The following is a 27,170-nucleotide window of genomic DNA, read 5'->3' as shown; positions in this document are numbered from 1 at the left end:
CCTTCCCCTTCTGGGAGAGCTCTAAGCAAGGCAGGAGCTTGGCCTCACTTCACAGGCCATGGTACCTTTTGCTTGTATTAGTGCTGCTGACATCTATCCGAACAAAAAGTTAGGGGAATTCTGGCTGGAGTGTTGATGACAGGTGGCTCTGCCAGATCACAAATCCTGCTTTTAACTTATGGGTCCTCCCTGGAGATAGGCTAAGCAGTAGCCTCTAGGTGAGAGGGAAAGAAACTCACTGGGAGCCTGTTCAAGGTTAAGCTAATGGACTTCCTTTCCGCTCTGTGCAATCTCCACGTGGCACAGATCTAAAGGGGAGCTGACAGCTGGAGAAGCTTCCTCCTCACTTTTCCAGGTCCTGCAACCATGGACCACCCTGCACACCAGGAGATTTGGTAGCATTTTTCTTCTCCTGCCAGAGCAGCAGGCAGGACCACAAAGTCTGATGTCTCAGGAGACGAAATTAACAAGAGGAACTGCAAGAAATCAGGGCAGAGAAACAAGGGCAGAACCAAGCAGAAAAGCTAACACATGACAAAGGGTTTGGCCCTCCTTGTTCAAAGGGTTCAAAGGTGTTTTCCAGTCACTGTAGCATCTAGCCAGCATGGTTGAGGCATACCTGTTTCTGTTGGAACAGCACACCACAGGGTGGGGTGGGGTGTGTTTTGTCCAGCCACATTTCCTTCCCAGCTTTCTTACAGCAGCTTCAGTGGGATTGACTTGTGGCTGAAGAGCTGCTGCAATCATGCCTGTGGCCTTCTCTACACATTCACCATTCCCTTCCCTACCTTTTCTCATCCACTGCACTCACATTTAGTGGAGTAGTGGAAAAAACAAGCAGAAGGAGCTGGTAGAGAATAGCTCTAATACAGGTGGTGGTCTTGGACAGATATTTGCAACCATCCACAGCAGTTGAGAGGTTTCAGGAGATGGATCAAAGCCTGCATTTGTAAGGGCCATTAATCAAAGTGTGAGGAACAGCAGCTATCAGTGATCCCAGAAGAAACAGATGTTGAAACTCCAGGCAGAAAAATGAACCTTGGGACACACAGCTTCACCAGAATGTCTATGGAGGAAAACAGATTGCAACAGCACTGCAAGAGGGAACACTGGGGACACATGGGACCAGATCTGACTCAGAGCCATGTCAGGTGACAGATTTTGTACAAGCCTTTGAGGCAGCTTGGAGACAAATGATGGGATTTTGGTTGCATTTACAAAGGATCAGGCCCCAAATGTGGTTATCCATGGGATGAGGAAATTGAATGGGTACCAAAGACCAGTGACAGTGATAAAGTGGCTGCAGGGGCTGATTAATGAAAGGAGATAAAAAGAAAGGATGGCAATGGCTAGGAAAATCAGTGATATCTGTGTGTAAGACACAGCCAGAGAGGAGGAAAAACTGTTTAGGGGAGTACACAACATGCTTGTAACCAGGAGTAATTGGGTGAAACTGGACAAATGAAGATATAGGCCAAACATCTTCCCAACCATGGGACTTTCTGGACTGTGAAACAGACTCCAAAAGAAAGAGGTGCAAGCCCCATTACCTGAGGCATTTAAAACAAAAGAGAAATCATACAAGTGCTGTAAATCCTCTACCATCAGGGGAGCAGAGTAGGTGACTGTGGCTAGCACAGGTCTTTCCCATGAGAATTCTTTTTGTGTTTTATAAACAAAGATAAAGTTTGGATGTTATTAAAAACAGTGTCTCGAGATTTGGGCAGTGCAGGCCTGGCCAATCAGGCCTAGGGGGAGGTTTCTGACTGACCAATCTGGGTGACCTTTGAAAACTCTATATATATGTTGGATTCAAACAATAAAGTACTTTTTTCTATGCCACGCTGAGAATCGGGGCTTTCCTTCTCTGCTAGTGGCTCAACAGCGACAGGTGACCTAACAAATCTTTTCCACCTCAGATTTCTGTATTTAATATAAGTAATCTCAAAAACCTCCAACTTGCCATGAGACAGAGAATAATAACCCAGCTCTTGGGGGAAGCCAGTGGTAATCATGTAGGTAAAAAGGAAAAATGTCATGGTGATGAAGCGGAGAGGGTAAGAGGGGAAAGAGGCAATGGCCTGTATTCAGCATTGGTGAGACCACACCTTGACTGCTGCATTCAATTCTGGACCCCTCATTTTAAAAAGGACTTTGAGGTTATGGGGTGTGTCCAGAGAAGGGCAACAAGGCTTGTGAAGGATCTAGAAAACTTGTCTTTTGGGGAATAGCTGAGAGAGCTGGGGTTGTTTAGTCTTGAGGGGCCTCTGGGGAGACCTCACTGCTCTCTACAACGCCCATAGCGAGGATGGAGGGGGCAGGGGGGCAGTCTCTTCTACCCTGTCTGCAGTGAGAAAGCAATAGGAAATGGCCTTAAGCTGAGACAGGACATTTTTAAATTGGATATTGGAAAAGAAAAAATTCACTGTATGGGGAGGTCAGGCATTGGAAGGGGCTGCCCAGGGAGACGGTGGAGTCACCATCCCTGGAGGTGCCTAAGAAGCATCTGGATCTGGCACTGAGTTATATAGTTTAGTGATTTAGGGGGTATAGGAGTGCTGGGTTGATGATTGGACTGGATGATCTTGACTCTTCCAACCTTGATGACTCAGTGTCTCTGAATAGCAACAACTGTACTCCAGCAGTTCAGCTGTGCTGAAGGAAGACAGTAATATGAATCCTTCATTGTTGAGTTGGTCCTATATTAAAAAAGGGTCATTGGTTGCTAGGCTAAGAGGGGATAGTACCTTCCTTCTCTCCCTCCCTCCCCCTCATTTAGTTTAAGGCCAAAATGAAGCTGTAAGAGGCTGCAGAGTCGGTCCTGGTTTGTGCAATGGACCAAAGGGTGCCTAGAGCAGTCTGGCCTCTTGGCCACGCAGGTGAAGCAGCACTGCATTCGATGCCAGCACACCATGCTTAAGGCAGTCACCAGATGTGAGCCAAGCCTTGCTTTGAAAGCACCACCGGTGGATTCCCTCTCCTCTGCCATTTTCGGTAGTACCAAATCACTTATAGGAGCCAACTCTATCCCAGTGCTCAGCATCCTTCCAGCAGGCAGCTCTGCCTTGCCGTGCCACGGCTACAAAGCAGTGCTCTGCTTCCAGGCACCTTCAGGCCTTGCAATAAAGTGGGCACATCTAAAAATCAGTCAGGACACCAAAATCTGCCCGGAAATTCAGAGAGATGTGGACCAAGAGATGGCCGAGGTACTTTCCACTTTCCCCCTGCTCATTTCAGTCTCATCATCAGGGCTGGGGCTGTATTGTCAGGAGCCAGACGGAAACCAGCGCTGACACCATCGCGGATGGGAAACACACACGCTCGAACGGGCTCACAAACACATCCCTGAAACCCTGGAGCGGCCGCGCCGGGCTCCGAGCGAGGGCACCGGGCCGGGCTCCGAGCGAGGGCACCGGGCCGGGCTCCGAGCGAGGGCACCGGGCCGGGCTCCGAGCGAGGGCACCGGGCCGGGCTCCGAGCGAGGGCACCGGGCCGGGCGAGCGAGCACCGGGCCGGGCTCGAGCGAGGGCACCGGGCCGGGCTCCGAGCGAGGGCACCGGGCCGGGCTCCGAGCGAGGGCACCGGGCCGGGCTCCGAGCGAGGGCACCGGGCCGGGCTCCGAGCGAGGGCACCGGGCCGGGCTCCGAGCGAGGGCACCGGGCCGGGCTCCGAGCGAGGGCACCGGGCCGGGCTCGCAGCACCTCCGCGCACCGCCCGTGCCCGCGGTGTCCGCGCGGCGCTGCCCAGCCGGGCTGTCCGAGCGGCGGCGGAACAAAGCTCGCCGTGCTGCCGGGGCCCGCCCCGGGACCGCCGCTCGGCGCTTAAAGGGCCCACGCGAGCCCCCGCCGCGGCGTCAAACGGCACGGGTTTGGCTACGGCAACACGGCCCGGCCTCGCCCCTCCAGCCTGCCCCCCGCCCCGGCCGGCCAGAGCGAGCCGCGCTCCCGCTCCGCCCGCGGGGCAGCGGTCCGGGGCCGGCGGTGGCCGTTGCTGCCGGCGGTGGCCGTTGGTGGCGTCGCGGCCCCTTTAAGGGGCGGTGCGGGTGCCGGGAACCCACGTCAGTTTCGGCCCCGAAACTCCGGATCAATGAGCGGCGGCGCGGGGCGGGGCGGGGCGCAGAGCCCGGCCCGGCCCGGCCCCCGCTGCCGCCTTTCGGTTTCTCTCTTTTCCAGGAAGGAAAACACCGGCGGGGAGCGGGGCCGCGCCCCCCCATCCCCCTCACTTCCCTTCCCGCGCAGTCCCGCGCCCCCTCCCTCTTCCCGCGCGCGCGCATCGCCTCTCACGCGGAGCCGCGAGCACGCGCAGCGCACACGCGCGGGGGGGGCGCGGGCGGCAGCAGCGAGGAGCGGCCCCGGCCCCGGCCGGACCCCCCCGCGACACCCCGGCCGCGCCGCGCCGCCCCTGGCCGCCACTTCCCCTTGAGGGGACGGGCCGGGTCGGGCCGCGCCGCCGCGCCGGGAGAGGAGCGGAAAGTGGGGAAAGCCCGAGAACTTCCCGTCTGCCCGCCCGCGCCTGCCCCGCCGGGCTCCGCCGACTCCCTCCTGAGAGATGTCCGAGGCTCCCGCTCAGTGTTGCATCAAGGTAAAGCCCCGTCCCTCCGGCCGCCCGGCCCCTGTCAGCGCGGGTCGCGCCCGCCGGCGCCTCGGGGCGGTGGGCTTCGCCGTGTTATTTTGGCCGGGGTTATTTTGGTGGAAGTAACTGGTTTTCCCTGCGGTATGTTTTGCCCGGGCGGGCAGGGGCGGCGCGGGGCCGGTGGCCCGTTGGCGGGGCGCTCCCCGCTCCGCTCCGCTCCGGCCGCGGCAGGGACGCGGTGCCGCGGGCTGTCAGCGCCCTGCGCTGCCCGGGGACACGGCGGCCTGGCCCGGCTCTGCTGGCGTGGCTCTCCGCGACACGGAGCTTTAAAGGAGCCCCGGAGCCCGGCCCGGCCTCCCGCGGGGTTGGCTGCCCGCCGTCCCTGCCAGCAACTTCGGAGAAAGTTTCCTGCCGTCGGGGAGATGCAGCCGTTGCTGCTTCCACCAACAGTGGATTCTGGGGCTTGCTTTTTTATTTTTATTTTTAAAATTTAAATTATTTTTCCTTAATATCCATATTAGTGCTGTTTGTTTTAGTGGCTGCGATTCCTGGCATGGCTTGCCGGTGGCAGGTAGGGACCAGGCTGCCAGCCGGCCCCGCTCCGGCAGCGGCTGGCGATGTGTCTCCCCGTGCCTTGGCCTGGTGAAGAAGGGCTTACCTCGGCAAGTTTATCGTTTTAAGTGGGGGCGGCATGAAGCTGAGACAATGGAAACAAAATTGAGTTTCCTTTTTTGTACAGACCCTTCCTATCTAGCAGCCCACTGCTTTCCTCTCTCCTTCCCTCACCGCCCGGTTTTGCGTTTTATTTAGGAGTCGCTTTGTCTTGTTGCAAGGCAGGAATCTCCCTTCTGCTAGTGACTAACTGTGCCCTAGTAAAAGATCTTTAGTGGTTGTCTCTCCCTGCCTGGAAGGAAGAGGTGACTTCCAGACTCTCTCTAAAGGGAAGAACCTGGAATAAACACTTACTTATTCAGCGTGATGCTCTTTTGTTTGCTTGTCCCGTGCGCGTACGGGGCAGTCTTGCATTCTGTGTGGTGGGAACACAATTTGAAAACTTCTGGGTGTATTTTCTCTTGCTGAGTTAAATGCCATCAGGCCTGTGTCCCGTGAAGTCTCGTGGCTTAGAGTCTAGTTTGACTTTTCATAACACAGACAGGCAAACTGGATAACGGGGTATTGTATGTGTGTTACTGTATGGTGAAATGCTAATGCAGGCAAAATGTGTTCAATTAACTCATTGGATCCCTACAGATATATAAAATGAGATACAGCTGCTGTTTTTTTTCTAGTAAACTGTGTGGAAAGGTAGGATGTGTTCCCTGAACCGAAGAACACAAATGAATGTCACGGAACAGCAGTGTCATATGAACTGTATTTCCTTGTTTTCACCATGTGTCATTTTGAAAATAGGAGGCTTACTTCTTCTCTTACTGAAATCAGCAACCATCCTGTTGATTTCAGGAACTGTAAAACTAGTCCTTCCCTAGCGTCACTAAAGTATGTTATAGATTTGTACTGTAAGGAATCAACTTCCTAGCTGGAGAGATGCAGACAAACTTCTGCTTCAGTCTTGAAATTAATAAATGCCACATTTTCATTACCTTTTGACAGTTACTGGAAAACTGTTTTGTTTTTTTTTAACTGATTGATTTTAAACATTGCGATCTAAACTTATTTTTTAACATACAGTTTGTTTATGTCTACACACAGAACAGAAACTGCTGTTGCTGGCTTCTCTGTTACTGGGCTATTTTATTAGTTTTAGATTTTAAAATGAAAACTTTCCCAACAGAAATGTAAACTCCAAATGAAAGCATTTCTTCACCAGTCAAACCATTCTGGGTCAGCTTTTCCAACTACCATTGTTTTTTGGACACTTTTTTTAACCAGGCAGTGTTTAAGGTGACTATGTTCAGCAGCTGGATTTAAGAGGAGCTGTTTTAATGGTAGTTGATTATATGAGGACAACTGATAGTTTCTTCAATATTCCAGTCTGGCTCATGGCATGGAATGTGATAGTGAGGAAGAGGAACAAGCCCTACACTGTACCCCAGCTTCTCTGCCTTGTTCTGAAAAGTAGGCAAGTGTTGTGCTTCACGGATGTCACGAAGTTTCATTAGGAGCCTGTGGGGAAGCAGTGGTGCTGGTGGATGTATTTTGTTGTTTTGTTGTTGTTTTGTTGGGTTTTTTTCCCCTCCCCTTTCCTCCTTCAGTTTGGGACAAGGGTGCAGGCAGTAAATGCCACAGCAGCTGGGGCGATGAACATGGAAAGCTTCAGCAGAGAGGGTGACGGGTGATGCTTTGTTTGTGCCCGAGCTGCGCAGTGCACAGTCTTCCTATCTCACCATGTTACAGGAGTGCTCGAATCAGATTTGGGAAAACTTTGAGGAGGTGAAGTTTTGGTCTGTATTTTATTACTGGTAATCAGTATAAGCTTGCAGTAATGTCTTGGTTTGTGTGAAGTAGTTATCAGTGTGTATGTGTGTATTGATGTGTGCTTTGCAGCAGGTATGTGCTGGCTGACTCCTTCTCTGAGAGATGAAAAATACCCTGCTGATACCCAGACCTTGCCAGCACTTGGGTGTGTGCTTGCCTGGCTCCTGGCGGGCAGACCCACTGTGCAGTTGTGGCAGGGAGGTTAATTGTGTGTGGGGTCTAAAGATGCAGAGAGAGGTCATCCTGGGGTTTAGAAAATAAAACCTCTGGGGGGTGAGAGATGAGCATGAAGGTTGGGCCTTCTGCTACAGCTCAGGGCATCAGTGTACTCTCTGCATGAACAGGGAGGCTTTGGGGCTCTGGGGAGCTCCAGTCTGAGAGGGCTTGAGGGCTTTGACTCTGAGGTGAGCTGGGATTGGGTATTTGGTGTGGTTGTCGTAGTCAGACACTTTTTTCATCTTTTTTTCATAGATGGAATATCTGTGTTGGTAGTAAACCTGTTCCTCTGATCCTGAGCCACAGTAGTTAGCTGATTATATTGTTGTAAATACTGCCACGATGTTGGCACTCATTACAGTATTGGCAAGTGATTCTTAAGGCCTCACCTCTCCTCCCACAGATGGGAGAACTGAGGCACCAGGGGAGTGTAAACATCTTGGCAAAGGCTTATACGGGAGCCAAAGCTCAAAGGGAGATGGGGCTAGCAGTTTAGACACAGGTGATGATTTTTGTGATTAATTAAGGTCTATGTGGTGATAAGTTCTGTTTAAAACCTCGCCTGGAGCTTTCTGATTGTCAGGATCTCTTTTTTTTTTTTCCTGAAATGAATATGCCTTGAGAATATCGTTGTGGCATGATATGGAGATTCAAAATTCAGCAGGCAAATGGAACGCTCCCGAAGGGCACAGTTTAATTTGTTTGTTTTATTTTTTATAAATTTGACACTTTCAGTTGCTTAGTCTGACTTACCATGCAACCATACAAACAATTGTACTGGCACAAGTGTGGAGTTGTGGGGGAACTAAAACTGGGGATATGAGGACAGATCAGCTGCTTCAGGTCTTGCAGAGCAGCACTTCTCTGAGCCCAGGGTCCCTTGTGTGCACCTGGCTGATGCTTGAGCTGAGTGCTTTCTGTGGGCAGCACTGGAGGCACGGAGCCTCACTGCGAGTCAGGTTTCACAACTGGTTTCAGGGCAGATACTATGTAGGTGCACTCTGGTGGGTATAGGTGCTCTCTCCTTGAGCTCCAGGAGTCAGCACAGGATCCTGCAGCTCAAGGACTTCACAGGGTGCTCATTTTGGATTGGAGAATGTACTTTGTAATTGTTAAAAAAAAAAGCTGGAGGGGGGAAGAAAAAGCTGAAGGGCAAAGAATCACCATAGTGTTTTGCGTTTTCAGTCTTAACTGGCTTCCCCAGATATACTTAATTTTTGGATGGTGGGTTATATCTTCTAAAATACTTAATTCATGCTGTTTCTGCAAAGAGCCCTCTCCTGCTCCTGCTTCCCATGCTGGAGGACTGTTCAGCAGCACACAGCCAGAATCTTGTTACCCTCAGCCAAGGCTGAGTATGTTAGTGCAGAGCATATTCCTTAATGTTTACTTGTGTATTAGGAGGAGGATCCTTCTTCTGTTAGTGTGAATGACAAAACTGTCATTAAGTTCAGTAGTGTAGGACTGAATGGCAGAAGAGCAGTGTTTGGAAGTACATACTATTTAACACCTGATTAATCACTTAACTTCTTGGCACCAGGTAAATTGAATCCCTCTGAAGCAAAATTTTACTAGCACTGCCCCAATTAAACACTGGTCATTAGCATTCACTGTGTCATTACAGGTGAAGTCAGTTTCCTGGGAGGCAACCCATTAAAACAGCATCTTGAATCTGAAATGCCCCAATGAAACAGAGGATACTTTAATGATAATTTATATGCATATTGCAGCATGCATCCCAGAGTGCCTTTTGGAGAGAGGCGACTAAACGGTGCTCTGCTGATAGAAATGATGATAAGAGGGAGATGAAGTCTTGTACAGTGACACAGAAGCAGTCTTTCTGCCTTTTCGAAAAGTTATCTGGGTCCTTGAGTGCTTGTGTTCTGAATTCTTCAGACAAAAGCTTTCCTAATAACCTGCTTACTGCGAGAAATGGAGAGAGGAAAGGTAACTTGCAGTTTTGGCCAGTAATATAGTTTTGACCTACAGTATAAAAATTGGCTAATTTGTTTTTGGGGTTTTTTTGAGTGTGTTTGCTTTGGAGTATTTGTATTTTATTGCCTTCAGCTGGGCACCCCCAGAGCACCAGCAACTCAAAAGCTAGTGCTTCTGAAAGTGATCACCTTGGCCTTTGCTTTCCCTATCTGTGAAACAAGCATAAAATAATAATGAACTTACCTATGCAGGGCAGTAGCAGGGCTAAGTATTTGTAATGCAGCATGGAAACAAACTGTGTTTATTACAGAAATCGGGACAATGATCTGATTTGTACCTAGCTTTTTAGTTCACATGGTGTTTTAGGGGCAGGGGAATGGTGGTAGTGGTTGTTTGGCTGTTGGCTTTTTTGGTGTGGGCCACCTAGCTCTGCTGAGCAGTCAGAGAGAACAAATCTTACAGCTCCAGTGTGTCCCGATGTCAGGATCAGCCACATGGGCAGGGTGGTGTTTCTGTGCCCGCAGCCTACATGGAAGGGAGCTTTGGGAGAGGTTGGCACGTGTTGCTGCCATAGCTGTTTTGCCGCAATCCTGCTCCTGGCCCAGGGCAGGAGCACCTGGGAGGGATGGCAGCCAGATGTGGCTGCCAGAGCTATCCCCACCTCCTTCCCCTGACCACCACCCTGCCCAGGGCGCCCTGAAGCTGGATGCAGAGCAGGCTGCATATGCAGTTGTTTCAGGTGCTTCTCCTGCCCTGCCAAGGGAGAGCCCCCGGTGAAGGCAGTGGATGGTGATGAACTGCTAGCGTTGCCACAACAATTAATTTTTAAGTTGCAATGCGTCCCTGTGCCTCCCGAGGGTAGGAGGCTGCCTAGAACAGCCCATGGGTGGGATGTTCCTCCAGGCAATCAGGAAGCAGCCAAAACAAGCCCAAGTATGTGCTCAGGATCAGCCTGAGCAAAGAGACCAGACAGGCCACCAAAGCTTCCATGCCTTTAACAGTGGAGTTGTGGCAATTGATTTGTGCTAGTGTGGGTTATTTTTTAGCTCTATAACCCATGCCAAATTTAGACCATACTAGTTCTGATGTTGCTGAGTTGTCTCCAGGCAGTGTTTTGTTGAAGCACAGAGGAGCTTCATTTACACCCTTCATGTACTTCTTTAGTAACATTTGGGGCTCAAGCCTAGATTATAGTGACAGTCGTGACCACTTTTTTTTTCTTACAAGATGCCACTGCTAGCAGGAAAATAAATGCAGAAAATTCCAGCCAAAGTTAAACTTGTTTATGGAATGTCCTGGAGCTGTGGTAAATAAAGGATTTTGAAAAGGGTTAAGCTTTTCACTGATAGATAGCATTACAGAGATGGTACTATGGAGCTCAAAAGTGAACTGGGTATAGCAATTAAGGAAAGCTAGAAATGATTCTTCATCTAAATGATTTTCCAAAGGTTGTTCCTTGTTAAACCACGTGCAGTGTCTTTGCTTCCGTGTTGTTCTTGTATAGTTTGCAAAGACTGTCATAGTTAAGACAGTCTGGAGAGAAAAAGAGTATGAAAGAGATTCTCGCTGCAGTGTGTATGTTGGTATTTTATGGAATGTATGTACGTAGAAATAAAGAGTATTGTAAATAATTTTAAAGATGTGTATAATGCCAAGAATAGCATTGAGTGTAACTGCAAAGGCTGTGTTAGTACAACTCCACAAATGTACTTTGAATGTGACAGCTGGATTGCACATATTTAACTTTTAACAGCTGCCCAATATTAAGTCCAGAGTTTGGATGTTTAATTTTAAAGTAAAATTAAATATGATTATAAATAGGAGCAATGAGTGATTTCTTGGGGTTTTTTTGCTTGTGTGTCTGCTTTTGTTGTAGGTTTTGTTTTGGGCTTTTCTAGCTAGCTCAAGTAGGATCTGATCAAGGAATTTTAAAGTATTTTTACAAAATTAGTTTTGGGAGTTAAATCTGGAGAAAACCAACTGGCATCCAGTAAGGGGTGTCCTTAAAACCGATAAAATGCAGCAGAGAGTGAGATTCTTTATATGGTTTGAATTTCAACTGAATATAGCTGAAGTGATTTTTTTTTTTTTTTTTCATTATGTCTTCAGTGGGATCCTCCAAAACATCTCTTAACAGAAACTAGGAATGTTTTCTACATGGTTTGGGATTCTGTGGAAATCTATGAGCTTGGAGTTCTACCAATGAAAATGAAAGGTCTAATAACAGTGCCATAGATAGCAATACTAGAATTCAGAGATGGATTTATTATCCAGATAGTAGGGCCACAAGAAGGCATTCTGTAGCTGCAAACCACATTTCCCTTTTATCTTCCTCCTTTTTTTCTTACAAAAGATTTCACAGAAACGTAGTTTCCATCATCGAGGGAGCCCCATGAAGCTCTGCTGATGCTCTTGGAGGTCAAATGCAGTGAGCCCAGCATTTAAAGCAATACTTGGGAGCTCTTTCCTTACTTTCTTTGCTGTGATTTCCCCTCTCCATGACAGAACTAATCCTTTTTTTCTCCTAATGGATTAGGACTGGAGATAGTTGTTTTACCATGTTCCCTCTTGAATAGCTTGTTCTCAGCTTCCTACCTTCCTTGTGCTTTAAAACACAGGCAAAGCCAAGCCTTCTCTGACCTGGCCAAAGTTGAGCTTTGAGCTGGTAGGGTGTGAAGAACTTCAGATTCAGGGCTGAGGCTTTTGGTTCCATTTGTCACTGGAGACTGCTGGAAAAAACATTCCTTGGTAGATGGATTCTGCCTGCCACATCTCTGAGAAGATGCTTGGATGTTTCCAGTGGGCACCGCTGTAAAAGACTGGCCACAACTTAAAGCCAACAGAGCAAAGGAGGTAGTGCTAGTGGGCCATTGTCACCTGTGCCACTGCCTGTAGTGGCTCTGGTCCCAGCAGGGTCACCCCAGCTCCAGAGGAAGATCCCCCTGCAGTTTCCTGCTGGGTTGGGTAGCCTGATGGAGGCATGTGGAGGTGCTGGATGCCCCACTGGCATGGATGCCCATGCCATGCTGGATGCACACCTCAGTGGCAGACCTGCCATCTCCCTGGGAGTGAGGAAACGAAGGGCTGGACTGGTTTCACAGAGGGATGAGGATGCACTCACTGCTGCCAGAGGTTCCAGGAAGGGCACCAAGTTGCAGGAGCAGGAGTGCTGATGGGTGTAAAAGACACTTCTCAGTTGGCAACTGCGTGGTTGTGTTATTGTCTTACTGCTTGAGCAGATGTGCTCTCTGGAAGAGGACTTGGGGAAGACTGTGGGAGCAGCTTCTGGGAGGAGGTTATGGGGTGTAAATATTTCATGGCATGTGGCTTGAGATATGCATCACACATTGTGTAGTAAACACTGGGCTCAAACACACTGGAGATCGTGTCCCAGCAAACTGCCTCACACCAGCTGAATCATCAGAGCCATCCATGACTGACCGTCTGCTGGCTTCTATTACCTCCCAATGGGGACAAATTACAACCTCAAAGTAAGAAGAGAGTGAATTAATAGTGTATGCAGAGCCAATTAGCACAGCCAAGTGAACCATGTTGACGGGCAGTGGCTGCAGGCTTGGTTGGAGAAGTGGGCAGAAAGTGCAGGGGCTGGGCTTTTTTTCTTGGTAGTTTTGAGTTGGGCACTTTCAAAACTTTTCTGCTTTACAGAAACAGCGAGGTCTCTTTGAGCTGTTCAGCACTGTTTGCTGACAGACCTTCCAGAACTGGTCTGGCACCTGGGATCATATTTTAGGGAATGGTTTGGTTAGTGAATGAAAGAGAAAGCTGAGCTCAGTTTTCACTGTGGGGTGAAATAGGCAAATAAAACCATAGTGGGAAAGCAACAGGGAGTAAAATAGAAATCATCTGTATATTGCAGTTTGAATCTGTGCTGTGTATCAGTTCTGATTACAGCACGCTTTTCTTACTACTGAAAAAGATACAGAAATGAGCAGCGGAGTTGCCTGGGGAACCTTCAATAGGAAGAGAGGCTACAGTGCCTAGGACTTTTTGGCTTGGAAAGGAGACTGCTGAGGGAGGTATAATAGAAAACTGTAGAATTGCACAGCAGTGTAGTATGGAGAGCAATTCCTGGTAGTTCAAAGCTAAGGCAGGCAATGAAATTACTAGCCAGGAAGGTTAAAACAAGTACTTCTTCCATCTGTGCAGTTATGGAACTCACTGCTGCAGGGTGGTGAGGAGGCTAAAAGTACAAATGGATTTTAAAAAAGAGGGTAGATGAATATGAGGAAGATATTAAAACTAACAGCCTATGGGTGTGGCGGGGAGGGGACGACGACATCCCTAAAATTACCTAGGGGAAAGTTTGTTTGTTCTGTGTGCAAAGTCTTTCCCAAAACAGAGACTTTTTCTTTTGGGGAGGAGATCACAGGGTTGCTCTGATGGTGTGTAGGCATTCAGATGCTTCCATATAAAATTTTGCACCCTGGAAGGATGGTCTTAAGTGCTCTTCTTCAGGTTGTTTTCTAAGTCTCAGGCCCAGCAGTCTTGATTTCAAGACTAGTTAGTGGGAAGAGAGCTAAGGAAGAGTTTGTGACTCCGAGACTTGTGAAGTCAATGTTGCTTGGACTAGCAAGAGATTGGCTTTGCTTCTATATTTACCCAGATTCAAATGAAAGAGGGGAAAACCTTCAGGGAATACATGAAATTGGAATTACAGGTCAGCATTTAAAAAAGAGAAGTTTTCTGGTTTTGGGGAAGAGACGATGTTTGCTCCTAAGAGCCAAATGTGGGTTACCAGTTCTTTTCCAAAGGTCTCCCAGTTCTCATTATCACCCATGTGAAATGTGTTCCTGAAGCATTAACTCCTTTTCACATGTGTGACAAATGGGGTCCCAACTGGAGCTTGTGGGAATGGGCATCAGAGTTGCTGCTTTCTCTGCCTGGCCAAATGTTGCAAACAGTCACTGAGCTGTCTCACTTGCTAAGAAATGCTGTCATTTGTACAGACTTTGCATCACGCTTTGACTGTGACTTTTTTTTTTTTTTAATGGCAAACAGAAGACTACAAAATCAATTCTGGTATTATTTTGCATGTGTAGTTTTTAGTTATTTTTCCTAGAGAGAGAGAGTGATTCACGGTGTTGGATAGCCATTAAAATGTATTGATGTGCAGCTAAAAATGGCTTTAAACCTAAATTTAGTTTTCCTCTCTGCTAATCTATACAATGTCCACAAATATCTATTTAAGTAATTGGACAGTCTCATAAAGATTTAGTTAGGTTTTTATTTTGGCAAATAACAAATTACTTTATTTCCTGGATGATAGATTTTTTTTTTTGTAATAATTTTTACATGCTGTTTATTATTGGCTTTGCAGTGAAATGTGATTATAAGTGCAGTGTCCTGCATGACAACCTGAGCATTAAAAGTAGTTCTTAAAAAGAAAAAAAGGCTTATAATTGTATATGAAATTGAAGGATCTGGTACATTTTGAGGTAATATTTTGTAAAAAATAAGCTTTTTTCTTAAGCACGTGAATTTTCATTTTTTAAATCATACTGATTGTTTTCTGTCATGTTGATTTAGTATTAGTAGGTTTTGTACCCTCATCTTGAATTTTTGTTGACTGGAGGAGGGAAACAAACCTTCTGTTTCTGCAGCCCCAAAGCATTTTCCAGCTTTGGGTGAAATAGTCATTGTAATGAACTAATTGACTAAACTGAAAGAAGGAAATATTCTCTCTCTGTCTGTTACCAGAAGCTGGCTTGGCTCTTTGGCAGGCTTGGGCTCTAGGGGTACAATAGTGAGTCCCACTCATTTGAAAGTGCTTTGGTGCTAAGTATTGTGCTTGGGATTTATCTTTGAAATTATTTTCTGCTATTGCAGTTATAACTGGATCTCAATATGCTCTAGTTTCATGTTTCTTAGTTTATTTTAAATGAGAAAAAAACCCCAAACCCCTTAAAATTTCCGTTTTTAAAAGAGCTAAGGGTTTCTAAGACACTTTTAAAAGAAGTGTCTTAGAAAAATTGTACACGTTGAGACAAAATGTATTGAATAAAGTGCTAGTCAGAATCTCTTTCTCTCCTCTGCATGTTCCCCTCTATACTGTGTTTTCATTTAATGCTTTAGTGGTGAGACCCATCTTCTTCAGCCACAGACTGCTGCAGCAGTGTGAAATCAGCTGATGTGAGAGAGATTCCTCCAGTTTGGCATGAAAGTTTGGCTTTGCAAACAAGAAGGGGAGCCTTTGTAGCTGCAGAACAGGCCTGTGATTCCAAATGAGCCCAAATGCCTCATGACAGTAGTGTTCCTGGAAAGAAAAGGCTCCAAAGAAACAGGTTTTAGCTTGTGCCCTATAATAGAGGTGCGTGTGCTTTTTGAGATACTCAAAAGTCTCCATTAGCTCCATGTTTTAATGTGTGTGTTGTCACTGCCAGCTCCCTGTGAGGGAGGGAACCAGGACTGCCAGGCTCCATGGAGTCCCTTGGTCCCTTGGCTGCAGCACAATCACCCTGTCCTTCCCAGTGTGGTGTCCTCAGGCCCTGTGCCTGCTCCTGCCTGGGTCCTTCCTGGTGGCTTGGCAGGTGATGTTCTGCTCATCCCATCCCTCATGCCAGCTCTTCCTGCTTGGGGTGATGACCTCACAGCCCTACTGCATGTCCTAGGAGGTGAAGGCTTATGTCACTGTCACTTCAACAAGTCCAGTTATAAGGTGAACTTAAATACCGATGAAAGACAGGTCTGTTTTCCTTCAGTCTGGACTGGGGTTTCGTAATTCTCTGTCTGTTTCCCATCGCTGATCCACAGAGCACTCTGTCATATGAAAAATACTCATTCAGCTCTGTGGGCCTTGGCCTTCTTTTTGTTGAAGAAGAGGGAAAAGCCTTTCCCCAAGCAACAGCTGAGATTCTGTCATTTTCTTAGCCTTAACTGAGAGGTGAACATAGGTACACCCAGGTTGTTGGCAGAGCAGTGGGGAAAGTGTGAAAGCCTTGGATTGCAGACATGCAGGTAGCCCCTTCCATGATTTGCTTACAAAGGACACTGAATGCTGGCCTGGAGTGAGGTTTAGAGCATGTTAAATTTAAGTGTTGTAGTGAGCCTATGCATATTTAAATGTCCATCTTCTGAAGAGGGAAAAGGCAGCAAACTCCAAAATAAATTAAGGGAGTTAACTTGTAGAGTTGGTTAGAATGATAGCTTTTGGAGATGGAAGAAGTTGTGGTTTTGAGTTCCTTTCTGTATAACACCTGAGAAGCCACTTTTGACTGACTGACTGACACTTTTGACTCAAAATACTTTTTATCAAATTACTTGCTAAAAAAAAAAAAGTGGTTTGGTTGGCATCTCTGCTTCTGGAAAAAAGTATGTATACTTGAAAAATAAACATTTTTTGTTCAGAATTTGTCTTTGTGTATTTCCTGAGAAAACTTACCGTAGTCTTGAAAGTTCCAACACACTGCTCACCTGCAAGTTTTTGTAGATGTGTGGTGGTGGTGATAAGAGGCCAGGTGGGCAGTCCTGCACTTCAGGGTTGGAGCTTCTGTCCTGATTTCTAGCAAAACTCCCTGGCTGTGCTGCTCTCAGCCCACCCACCCTGACAGCCAGGCACACTGACACTTAAAGATATTCAGCACTGCAGCGAGGTGAGACATGGGGAGGCTCTCCATACCTGTAGAAAGGGAGCTGTTTGAACCAAACAGAGATTTGGTATCTGTATTCCTATACACCTACTCTAAGCTATGGGATTGGAGGTTATTGTAGGAAGGGAAGCAAGAACCAGAGAAGTAGGGTGGGCTTGAAAGGGAAGGAATTAGGAAGTGAGGATGAGGAGTTTGCTATGATGAGCAGCAAGGCCCATTGCAGACTCCTGTGGAAATTATAAAAAATTGCTTTAGTCATGAGAAGCAGAGGCATGGAGAAGCTAAATTGGAAAGGGTTATTTCTCACTGTATGGGAAGAGGGAGGGTCAGATGGAAGCACCTGGCAGTTTTGAAGAGGGGGAAATCTGTTTTCACACAGCACACAGTAAGGTTACCAAACTTGCTGCCGGCAGGTGTAACGTAGGGCCAAGCAGGCAATTGTTTTCAGAAGCCAGTTCATACTGCATGGATCTATCCAAGACCATTCGCTGTAAACAGAACAGCTGTGGTCCTTGGCTCAGAAGGCCCCTAACCTGGGGATTTCTGTGGGTGTGTGCAAGGGATAGTTTCTTCCTTGTGCTCTTACCCTGAGCATTTCCTGTTGGGTGTTGCTGGAAATGTGGTATTAGCTTAGAACAGACCTTTGAGCTGACCAGGACTACTGTGTTTTTCCATTTTAATTCAGGGCTTTCATACTTTGGTGCTTGACTCTGTACAGATGCCTCTGACAAGTGGAAAAATAACAGGAAAACCTCTCATGTGAATCAGACCTTCTGCTCTGTTTCTTGATCTTGTTGTGATGTTTTCTTAGCAGAGGTAACCTGACCATCTGAAATTCATGAGAAGAATGTTCTTCAGACTGTGAAATGAATTTTGTTTGGGAAAATTCCTGGTGATTTTCCTATCCTTGACTCTCCTCTTGGGCTGTGATGCTATTTATTGGCATAAAGTGCCCTGACCTATTTTATTTCTCGAGGTTTTTCCCAAGATTTGGCTGACAGAGGGTGGAAAAAAAAATAGATTCTTAGATAATTCAAATGCTGTGTGCTGTGTCAGGCACACCTCTTCTGATGTCTGATAAGAGATAAGTAAGCTCAGTCGCTTGCAAGGCAAGGGTGCCTTTCTTTAGATGGCACAAACACGTAACCACATGACTGTAGCTGATGAACAGGTGTTATACAATACAGGGACAATTCCAGCATTTCTATTAATTTATTCCATTGGCATGCCTGAAACCTGCATGGAGTTGATCTTGATTTGATAGTTCAGTCTCTTGATTTGATAGTTCAATCTCTTTGCCTTTCAATCCCTGACTCTTCTTTTCAAGTCTTTAATAGCTGGGAAAATTGGGAAGGAAGTGTTGTTTACTGTGTGCCTGGACTTCGTTTTTCTACACGAAACCATTAAGAAATGAATAAGCAGCAGACAGGACCTTCTCGTGGGATGGTGTGTACACCAGATGTTTTCCTTCAGTGCAAGTTGAGCTATTTCTCAAATGATGCTTGTCCTGTGCCAGTGCAGTTAGTGGGCAATTAGAGCTAGAGAAGGAGAAAGCTCCACCTGCAGATGCTTGTGTACCCTTTACAAAGACCCCCAGTGGGAATGGTGTCCTACAGCAGGCAGGTACAGCTACCAGAACAGCTTACTCTCACATGGTACAGGGTTGCCTGGCTTGAGGTAGGACTGAGTTGTGATGCCTGTGAAGCACAACCTGCTCACCTCCAGCTCTCCTGAAGCCTGTCCCACTGCACCAGCTTGGAGGGGCCCTCTGGGAAGAGGCTGTTTGGAGTTTCTGGGTGTTGGCTATAGAGCCTCAATGTCTGAAGACATTATACCTGCTACCAGCACAATAAAACAGAAGCAGAAAGTCCCAAAAGATGATATCTGAAGAAATTCTGTTTTCCCAGTGTCAAACACAAGGAAGTTAATTTTATCAGTCCATACAAAAGCTAATGGAAGTCTGTCCATGTACCGCATGCACTTTCCTAACCCAGTGGGCAAGCACAACAGTAACATGATCCTGTGACCAAAGGCTGTACTATTTGCCCAGATATTGTAGTTAAATCTTTGCTTTCTAACTCACTGATGTCTTAGCTACTTGCACTCACTTAACTCCTGAATTTCCCACTCAGGCTTTGGGCAGTGGTTCATGGTGCTGCGGGAATGGGGGCTGGAATGCCATCGATGGGCAGATGAGCACTTAATGGTGCACCCTTGAATGCAGCACTCACTTTAGGCTGGCGAAGCAGGGCTAAATTTTACCATACCTGCCTTTTCTGGTGCTCCAAAGCCTGACCCTTTCTCACTTTTCCAAGTGGATAGCCTATTTGTTCCTGTACAGTTGTGCTGAGTTTTCCTTCAGGTTTGTACCTCAAGTTTTACCTAGCCCGTATGTTTGAAGCCACAGTCTTTAAAAGTGGTGGTGGTGAGGCTACTGGGAAAACATCACCCGTGGAGACTGCAAAATCTGTTTTGTTCTTCAAGTCACTTGAAATGGGAGCTAAATTATACGGGTAGTTTTAGAAAGCAGCAGTATTCTATCTGATCTTGTCCTTCCAGTGGAAAAAAAAGGGAGGATTTGATAATTTATATGGCAATACAGTCATAAACTTGGAGTGATTTAGACTGCTAATGGAAAGTACTTTACCTCTGATTTTTTTAACTGTGTGTCAGATGAAAGGATGATCTTAGCCTGTCTGATTTCCCTTTGCTGCTGGGTTGCACAGCCTAAAATGCAAAAGCAGTGTGCAGATACCAGTGTGCACATGTAGCAGGCTCACGTGGCCAGGTCCATTGCCTGCCTTCCCTCCATTTCTCAGTCTCAGGTCTCACTGCTGTTCATTGTTAATTATTCTGGCTGTGGGCTTTTTAAAAAACTCTGAAACCCAAGCATTTTTCCAGGCACAAGTCATTTGTGCTCTTTGTTTAACTAGTGACTGGTCTTCTCTTGTTTTGCCTCTTACTCATAGGAGGTGAGGATCTTTGAGCACACTGTAAAGCAGAGTCCTGCTCAAAATATGGTGAGGCAAGTGAAAAGTGTGGCTTTAGCAGACATCCTGGGTCTTCTAGGTTGACCCTGCTAGTTCCTGAGTTATACAGTGTGGCTGTACAACTCTGTCACACCATCCTTCCCTGCCCCACAGTGTCTCTGAAGGAGTATTTGCTCATACCCAGCTTTGGGTTGGTTATTTCTCCACAAGTTTTTAACCATTCTTTAAAGGCACTATGGAAGTGCAGCATTGTTACTTCGCTGATGAAGTAGTTTGGTGAGGCTCTTAAGGTTGGGTGGTAGCACCCTGAAAGAGCTCATTCCACCCTTCCCCTCTCTTCTCCCCTGGGCTGGCACAAATGTTGGGGTGGATGTGTGCATGACAGGGCAGCAGATCTGGGTGAAAATGGATGGCTTGTGTTAGTGCAAGGCACAGACTCATGGGAACAAGCGGCTGGGAACATGGGGAGGGCAGGGCATGGTTTTTTCGGTGGTGGTGCCAACAGATCTGTGATTAAAGCATTGATGAAACTCAGAATAAACCTTTGGCCAGATCTGTGTTACCTGACATCAGAACTGAAGCTTTTAAGGATTCACGCCTACCTTCTTTACGAGAACTGTCCCTTCAGGCTAGATAGATTAATTACAGGAAAATGGTCAGGGGTTCAGGAAAATCTGATGGTTCTTTTGCTGAGATGCCATCTCTGCTTTTTAAAAAAAAACACCAAGGCTCTGAAGCAGCATGGTTTGCTGTTGTAACGTGAAGGGTAGAGCTGTTGCCTGGAGGTCTGAATGAGCCTTGTGGTATCAGTGTGAGGCTCTCCTGCTGTCACCTGCAGCCTCCCAGTTATATTGTGGCTTATTCTGTGTTTGAGCACACCTTGGCTGAGCTGTTTAGGTTTAATTGCTTTAAAAAAAAAGAGGCACTCACATGTATTGAGTTTTCTGAGATCAAGAACACTGAAAGCCAAACCTCCCCACTTTGGGTGCAGATTTATGCTGTTCTGTACCATTGGTGCTGAAAGACAGTCTGGACCTGTTTAACCATGTAGCAAAGCATGAAGCCTCTCTGCATCAGGGGAGGAAGTTTGTCCCACGTGCTTAATCTAGGGGGCATTTCAGAGTTTCAAGTACCTGTTAAAGTTATGGCCTCAAAACATGCAAACATGGCAGTGATGTGTTCAGTCCTTGAGCCATGGTCTCCACAGCTTTCCTGGGAACTTGGTGTATATGCCCAGTGTGGTGTGAAACATATCTGTGACGTCCTTTCGGTAGAAAATTAAACCAGCTCACAGATCTTGTTTTACATTTCTTGTATCTTCTATGCTGGCCTTGTAACATGGTTATAAAATGTACCAGCCTGGCACATATGCTTATTATCCTGGACAGGAAGGCAGGCTCAGGTTAAGGTTATTCTGTGGAGATAGAGGGAGTTTTAGTCCAGTTGCTGCATTGTCTGTGACCTTGAAGTTGTTTAATGTGATTGCCATTTCATAAAGTGTTAACACCTAGCAAAATGAAGTCAGATGAGTGGTGGAAATTGCTTGTGCTTCTGTTATACAGATAATTAATAAGATCTTGCCTTAACCACTTGCTGGATGATTAATGCTGCAGAATTTCTGGTAGTGGGACTCAGGGTTTAATAGCACTGGGGTATGATTTTGGATAGTTCACCCCTTCTGTTTTTTCCCCTAATAAAGCTTTTGTTGTGAACTCTTATCTGAAAAACTCCTGTAGATACTGTTGTGCTGCTGTGTTGGTTGATGCACACAAGAAGACCTGAATCATGGCTAGGATAATGAACTTAAAATTTAATGAAAATCAGTATGGAAATCTGCTTAGTGTGGAATGTACAAGTTACCAGTTTGGTATTACCCCAAGGTTTTTGATTGGTGTAGATTTTAATGAAATAGTTTCATTAAAATAGTTTCAAGCTGATGGCAGCTTAGATGATGTTGTGTGAAGACTTGAGAAATTCTCCTCCCTCCAAAGTTACTTGAAAAGCTAAAGAAAGTTCTGCAGCTGAAGGAGAAAAAATGTCATTCTTCAGGACACAGAGATTGTAAGACAATCGTTTTTTATTGGACCTGATCTCTATCCTTCACTGAATTCGAGAGGATTTGGCTGAAGCCTATAGTGATAACTGAGCAAGGGATGACTGATAAAGAAAAACTCCTTATTAGTCAGTGGTACTGGTCATAATGAAAGCTAGGTCAAGAGACAGATGTTGTCATACATGTAACATCAGGACTTTTAATTCATTTTCTGAAAGTGTGGACATGAGAAAAAAAGAACGCCTTTGGTTTCAAGAAAACAAATCCTTAGAAGGTGTGTAGATTCCTAGGGATTTATTAACAGCAAGGTCTGTTTGTCTGTTTAATTACTACTGGTTTTCATTTGGAGGTATTCTTATACAAAGCAGAATGATTCAGCATTTCAGAACTTCGTTCATTCATTTGTTTTTTCCTGACTCAGCTTGAGGAAGTTGTCTGAAAGAACACCTTTCCCTCCAAATGTAGACAGACAATATGTCTTCTAATAATGATAGTTTCTGAATAGCAGCTGATGGGAGCACCAGCAGCAACAGAAATAGGAATTGGTGGTACTTCTTTTTGTTTTCCTTCCTGACCCTCTGCATTGCCTGCAAAGTTGGAAAACTTGAATAGTCTCACATACTGAGGGAATATTTGTATGCCCCCCCCCCCTAAAATACATTCAGAATGTCTCTGACAAATAAGAAATTCATGCAGGATCTACCTCATTAGTTTGGTTGACTGCTATCTGTTTGTCTTCTCATCATCTGGCTCTTATTTCGTTGTCATCTCCTTATGGATACTGTGACTGGAAGAAATCTCTAGTTGTTAAATCCTTTCAGGTTTGTTTAAAGTGATTGTCTGTCTTGGTTTTGTCCCATGTCAGAGCTGTGATTTCCTCTTTATTCTACTATTCCTTGCTGAACACTTCACGCAGTACAAAGAGGTACTGAGGTGCCAAAGGTAGGAGTGCAGACAAGTAGCTGTGTAGACCTGTTCAGGATGGACTCAGTGGATATCAGACAGTGAAGAGATTGGATGCTGAATGTTTTTGTTGATTTTAATTTCATAAAGGAAAGAACCCATAGCTAAACACCTCCCTGTGTTTATTGGGACATTGTAATTAGCAGATAGAACTCCTAACTATATGAAAGTGAGATTTCAGGGTTTTTTTGGGGGGAATGGTAGGGAAAGTGGTGAAAACAAATTATGTAAGACTAGAAATCCTTGATTTAGAAATGTATCTTCCACAGCAGCCCTGCTGAATGTCTGCATTGCCCTCTTTGCTTCTCCAAGTCCTGCCAGTCTCTTGTGTCACTGCTAGTGTGGGCTCTCAGCTCTGTGAAGGGACAGCAGCTCTGACCTGACAGGCACCTCCCAGGCATTATTCCTTTGCTTTTCGTTGCCTAGGCTGAAACAGTCCATGTTTGACACCTTGCCTGAGATCAGGCAGTTTTCCAAGCTACAGCAGCTGTTTGGATATTCCTCTTAGGTTATTTGAGCTGATGCACAGAGGATTTTGGAGCTGCCTCTGCTGGGCTTACTTAAGTTTCTGAGAGTTGTTTCTACTGTATCCATCCTTGAATTAGATCAGCTCAAGCAATGTTATTGTGCAATTTTTGCTCAGGACCAGTACAGCAAACAAGAAAGGTGTGTGTGTATGTGTGTGGGAGGATATTTTCAGTCCTGTAAATAATAATAATCTCCAACTCGTCACTGGTCACTTCTTTCCTCTCCCATTACTCCCAAAGATTGTTCCTGCGTGTTTTACTGATGAGATAGGGTTTCTTTGGGAAGTTAGGTGCCAACTTGAGTTTCACTTAGAAGCTTTACAAAAAGATTTTTGAAAATGCTGAGGGAGAGAGAGCTCCCTTTGAGCATCTTGCCTGCCTTTGGGGTATCCCAGTGAAGAGCTGTGGGTTCTTAAATGCGTTCAGAAAGGGCAGGGGGATTGGTTCCTGGAAGAGTTTTCTTTCCCTGGGGGACCCTGGAGGAATTTTGCTTGCACTTGTAGCCACTTTGTGGTGAGAACAAATGCACCTTGCTCTGCATTGCTTGGAACTGGGTCTTGCTCACCACTTACATCTCTAGTAGTGGTGCTCTGTGTTTTTGTGTACTCCTGACTCCTGTTGTTCTGCGGTGGTTGTGGATTTTTTGCCTCCTGTGGTTTGAAGCAGAGTTGCTGAGGACTCTGAGTATGTGTGTAGGAATAGCAGATTAGAAAATGAGGGGTTGGGAGGCTCAAAGAGCTTCCTGAAAGTGTGGGAGTACAGGCCAGAGAAAGGAAGAGAAATCTTTTTGAAGCTATATCAGTACTTTACATGGACGAGAATAGCAGGCAGAGTGTATTGACAGAGTGGTCTGAGGATAAGTGTTGCTGCATAGCAAAGTGCTACTGCTGTAAAAATCACTGCTGTCCACCGGTGAAACAAATTCTTGCAGCATGAGTGCAGTTTTACTGGTATGGTTGGGTCACAGCACGCATTCTGCTCACACAGCTCTGTTAATGTTAGTCAGACCTGGTGAATGCTGGTAAGTCTGCACGTGTCTGTAGTGTACGTGCACCTCTTATAAAAATTATGGAGGAGCAGCTCAGATCGTGTCCTGTGACACGCTGTGCCCCTGGGAGGAGATGGCTGGGTGTTCTGTTGCAGGTCTGTAACATGTGTGGTTCGGTGGTGCTTGTGTCCTTCCTCCAGCTTGTGGAACATCCTTCCTGAGAACAATTCAACTCCTTACCTGAAAGACTAGTGAGTCGTAACCAGGCCTTGGGTCCTTGGTGGAGCAAGGAAACATTTTGTTTCATGTTTTAGCTGCTGTTTCCAAAGGCTTTACAAAGCAAATCAGTGTCATTTCCTGTGTTTTTCTAATGGAGAAACTAAGGCAAAGAGGAGTGGGGTGAAAAGGGAACCAGCTTATTTTGTACCTATAATCCTGAAATGGGAACAGCAACCTGTTTTTCTTTAGCCTGGTTCTTTGGGCACTTGTTCAACAAGACATTTAAGCATATGCTTAATGATGTGCATGGCAATATTTCCCTTACCATTTCCTCTTTTCAGAGCATCATAAACAGTACTTCTCTGAGCCCAAACTGCAGGGCTGTGCCCACTCATGCCAACCCACTGGAATCACCCAGGCTATCAGCCAGGGCACAGCTGGTGTCAACATCTGGCCTGTAGAACCTGTCTTATCATTAGGGATGCAGAAGGTGGAGTGCAGAATTGCCTGAACAGTGAGGAAGTGTTAGTAGTTGGGTGGCAGGAGATGGAAACAAGCTCGTTTGACAGGTGGCTCTTGGATGCAGTTGACTTGAAAAGAAACTCCTGAACCTCCAGTGAGCTCAGAACAGTCACACAGACAGCACAGGGTCACCAAGCAAACACTTTCATACAGCAGTGTAATGACCCCTTAGTCATGCATGGAGCATTTAAGCAGTGTAGGACCTCTGTTTAAACACAAACACCAACCTAAACCAGCAACAAACCCCAAACCAAATGAGCAATGACTGTTCCTATACATCTGCTTGTGTGTCTTCAAAGAGACTTTCAGTCTTTGCAATTATCCTGGCATAAAATGTTTCATGGTTGTGCTAATAGGCAGACTTCTGTCAGCACTGGAAGCTCTTTTAATGAGCCCCAAGGTTTGACAGCCAACCTCATTTTTTTAAGAGCAGCAATTTGTTGATAGCAAGAAAATTACCTTTTCCAGGCTCTCAACTCAGGAGCTGTTTGCAGGGTTGTGGGATTTCAGCGCCTAGAAAGTGTTACAACTCCATTTGCTGCTGCATTCTCTTCGTATATCATGTGAGACACCATTCATTTTTCTCCTCTGAAGGCCAACCTCAGTTCATTATATCCCTCTGGGCATGTTGATCATCCCAGGGCCTTTGCCTCTGATTCTGGAAGGATATGATTCAGAACTTTCATCTGGGTTGGATTTTCTCAATGTGATTGTTTATGAGAGAATGAATTTCAGGATCATATCCCAGGATTTTATATATTTTGTTTCTTTCCATCTATAGATCCAGGATTTTTGTGAGTGTTGCAATCTTAGCATCAGGACTTAATCCACTCTGATTAGAACCAATGGGAGTTTCCATTACTAATTGCCACTGACGTAAATTCCAACTCATGAATAAGCGATCAAAATGTATTATTATTATATGCTACATTAAGTGCAATATAGATTTTAAATAGATATGTATCATAATTTTATGTGCAATATATGTTGTTGCTTGCTACATTTACTTTTAAGTAATGTTACTTTCTAAAATTAGAGAGTACTGTAGGTTGTCTGAAGAATTAATCTAAAGTAGATTTTTTTTTTTCTTTGTCCAATCCTGGAGACAGCTGGATTTTTTTATGGGTGACTCCTTTAGCTCTCTGTGTGCTCCTCGTCTGTGCCTCAGTAATCCCTGCATTTAAAAAAAAATTAAAAAATACTACTCTATTGTCTTGTACAGCATTCGGCAATCCTCAGGCAGCTTATTTCACAGATCATAAGCACAAGGCAGTAACAATAATAGAGTGATGTTGTCTTTGATGTTTGGAACATGCAGATAACTTTGTTTTCACAGAGAAGCAAATTCTGTAAAGGATTGAAGGGGGTGAATTGATGTCTAAAGAAAGGGGCAACTATGCAGAATGAGAGCAAAAATTGGTCACTGCCATTAAAGGTCCTATCAAATTGGTAGGCATAGGGTTAACATCTAATTCCTTAGCCAGAAGGGTTAAGATTATTTAAATAACATCTGCATTGTGATTTTTAAATGGCTAAATGAGTTAATAAAAGGTTGAATTAAATTTATTAAATGGTTAGTAGAAAGCTAGATCCACAACACAAGGAGTATTTTCTCAGTTGTCTCTTTTGTTTTGGGAGATGCACAGGGCAGACAGAGCTGGTGGTTCAGAAAGGGATTGCTCATCTCTGCAACATCTCAGAAGGTCAGGACTGGACTAATAGAGCCCAGCTAAAGAAAGAAAGGAACATACTTCTCCCCCTTAGAAACCTTTGCATCACAATTTGTGATGCAAATCAAAGGGAGGCACGTGTACCCATTTTGAAACTCGCTCTTGGCTCACCCAGGTAATTGCCATACGTGAGATTTGCATCCAAAATTTTGCTAAACTTTCATAACCAGATTACCAGAATTGTACATAACTTCTGTGGTCTAATGTTCTGTGATTTAGGCCTGAGTCCTGTAAATGTCTACTGAGATTTTCTGGACCTGCACTTAATTTTGGCCAAATATAGATTGAGCATCTTAATGACTTGAGGGTGAAATAATTGAAAACTTAAACGTTTACAGTGATGATTATGGCTAAAAGACTAGAACAACAGCTCTTGATCTGAACATTCCCAAATTTGGAAGTCTGAAATTCA

General features: G+C 45.6%; 1 protein-coding gene across 1 annotated transcript in view; it reads left to right on the top strand.

The window, feature by feature from the left end:
- Positions 1 to 4,406: 4,406 nt before the first annotated feature.
- ETV6 (ETS variant transcription factor 6) overlaps positions 4,407 to 27,170 on the top strand; it is a 124,703-nt gene continuing 101,939 nt past the window's right edge. The window contains exon 1 of the mRNA XM_085049724.1: positions 4,407 to 4,581. Within this exon, the coding sequence (XP_084905850.1) occupies positions 4,549 to 4,581 (33 nt within the window). The 5' untranslated portion in view covers positions 4,407 to 4,548. The remainder of the gene's footprint in view (positions 4,582 to 27,170) is intronic.

Source organism: Lichenostomus cassidix, chromosome 1Ab, assembly GCF_008360975.1.
Source record: "Lichenostomus cassidix isolate B80296 chromosome 1Ab, HeHo_3.0, whole genome shotgun sequence".
NCBI classification, from domain to species: Eukaryota; Metazoa; Chordata; class Aves; order Passeriformes; family Meliphagidae; genus Lichenostomus; species Lichenostomus cassidix.
The sequence above is the reverse complement of the archived record's forward strand: the minus strand, read 5'-3'. Positions and strand labels throughout refer to the sequence as shown.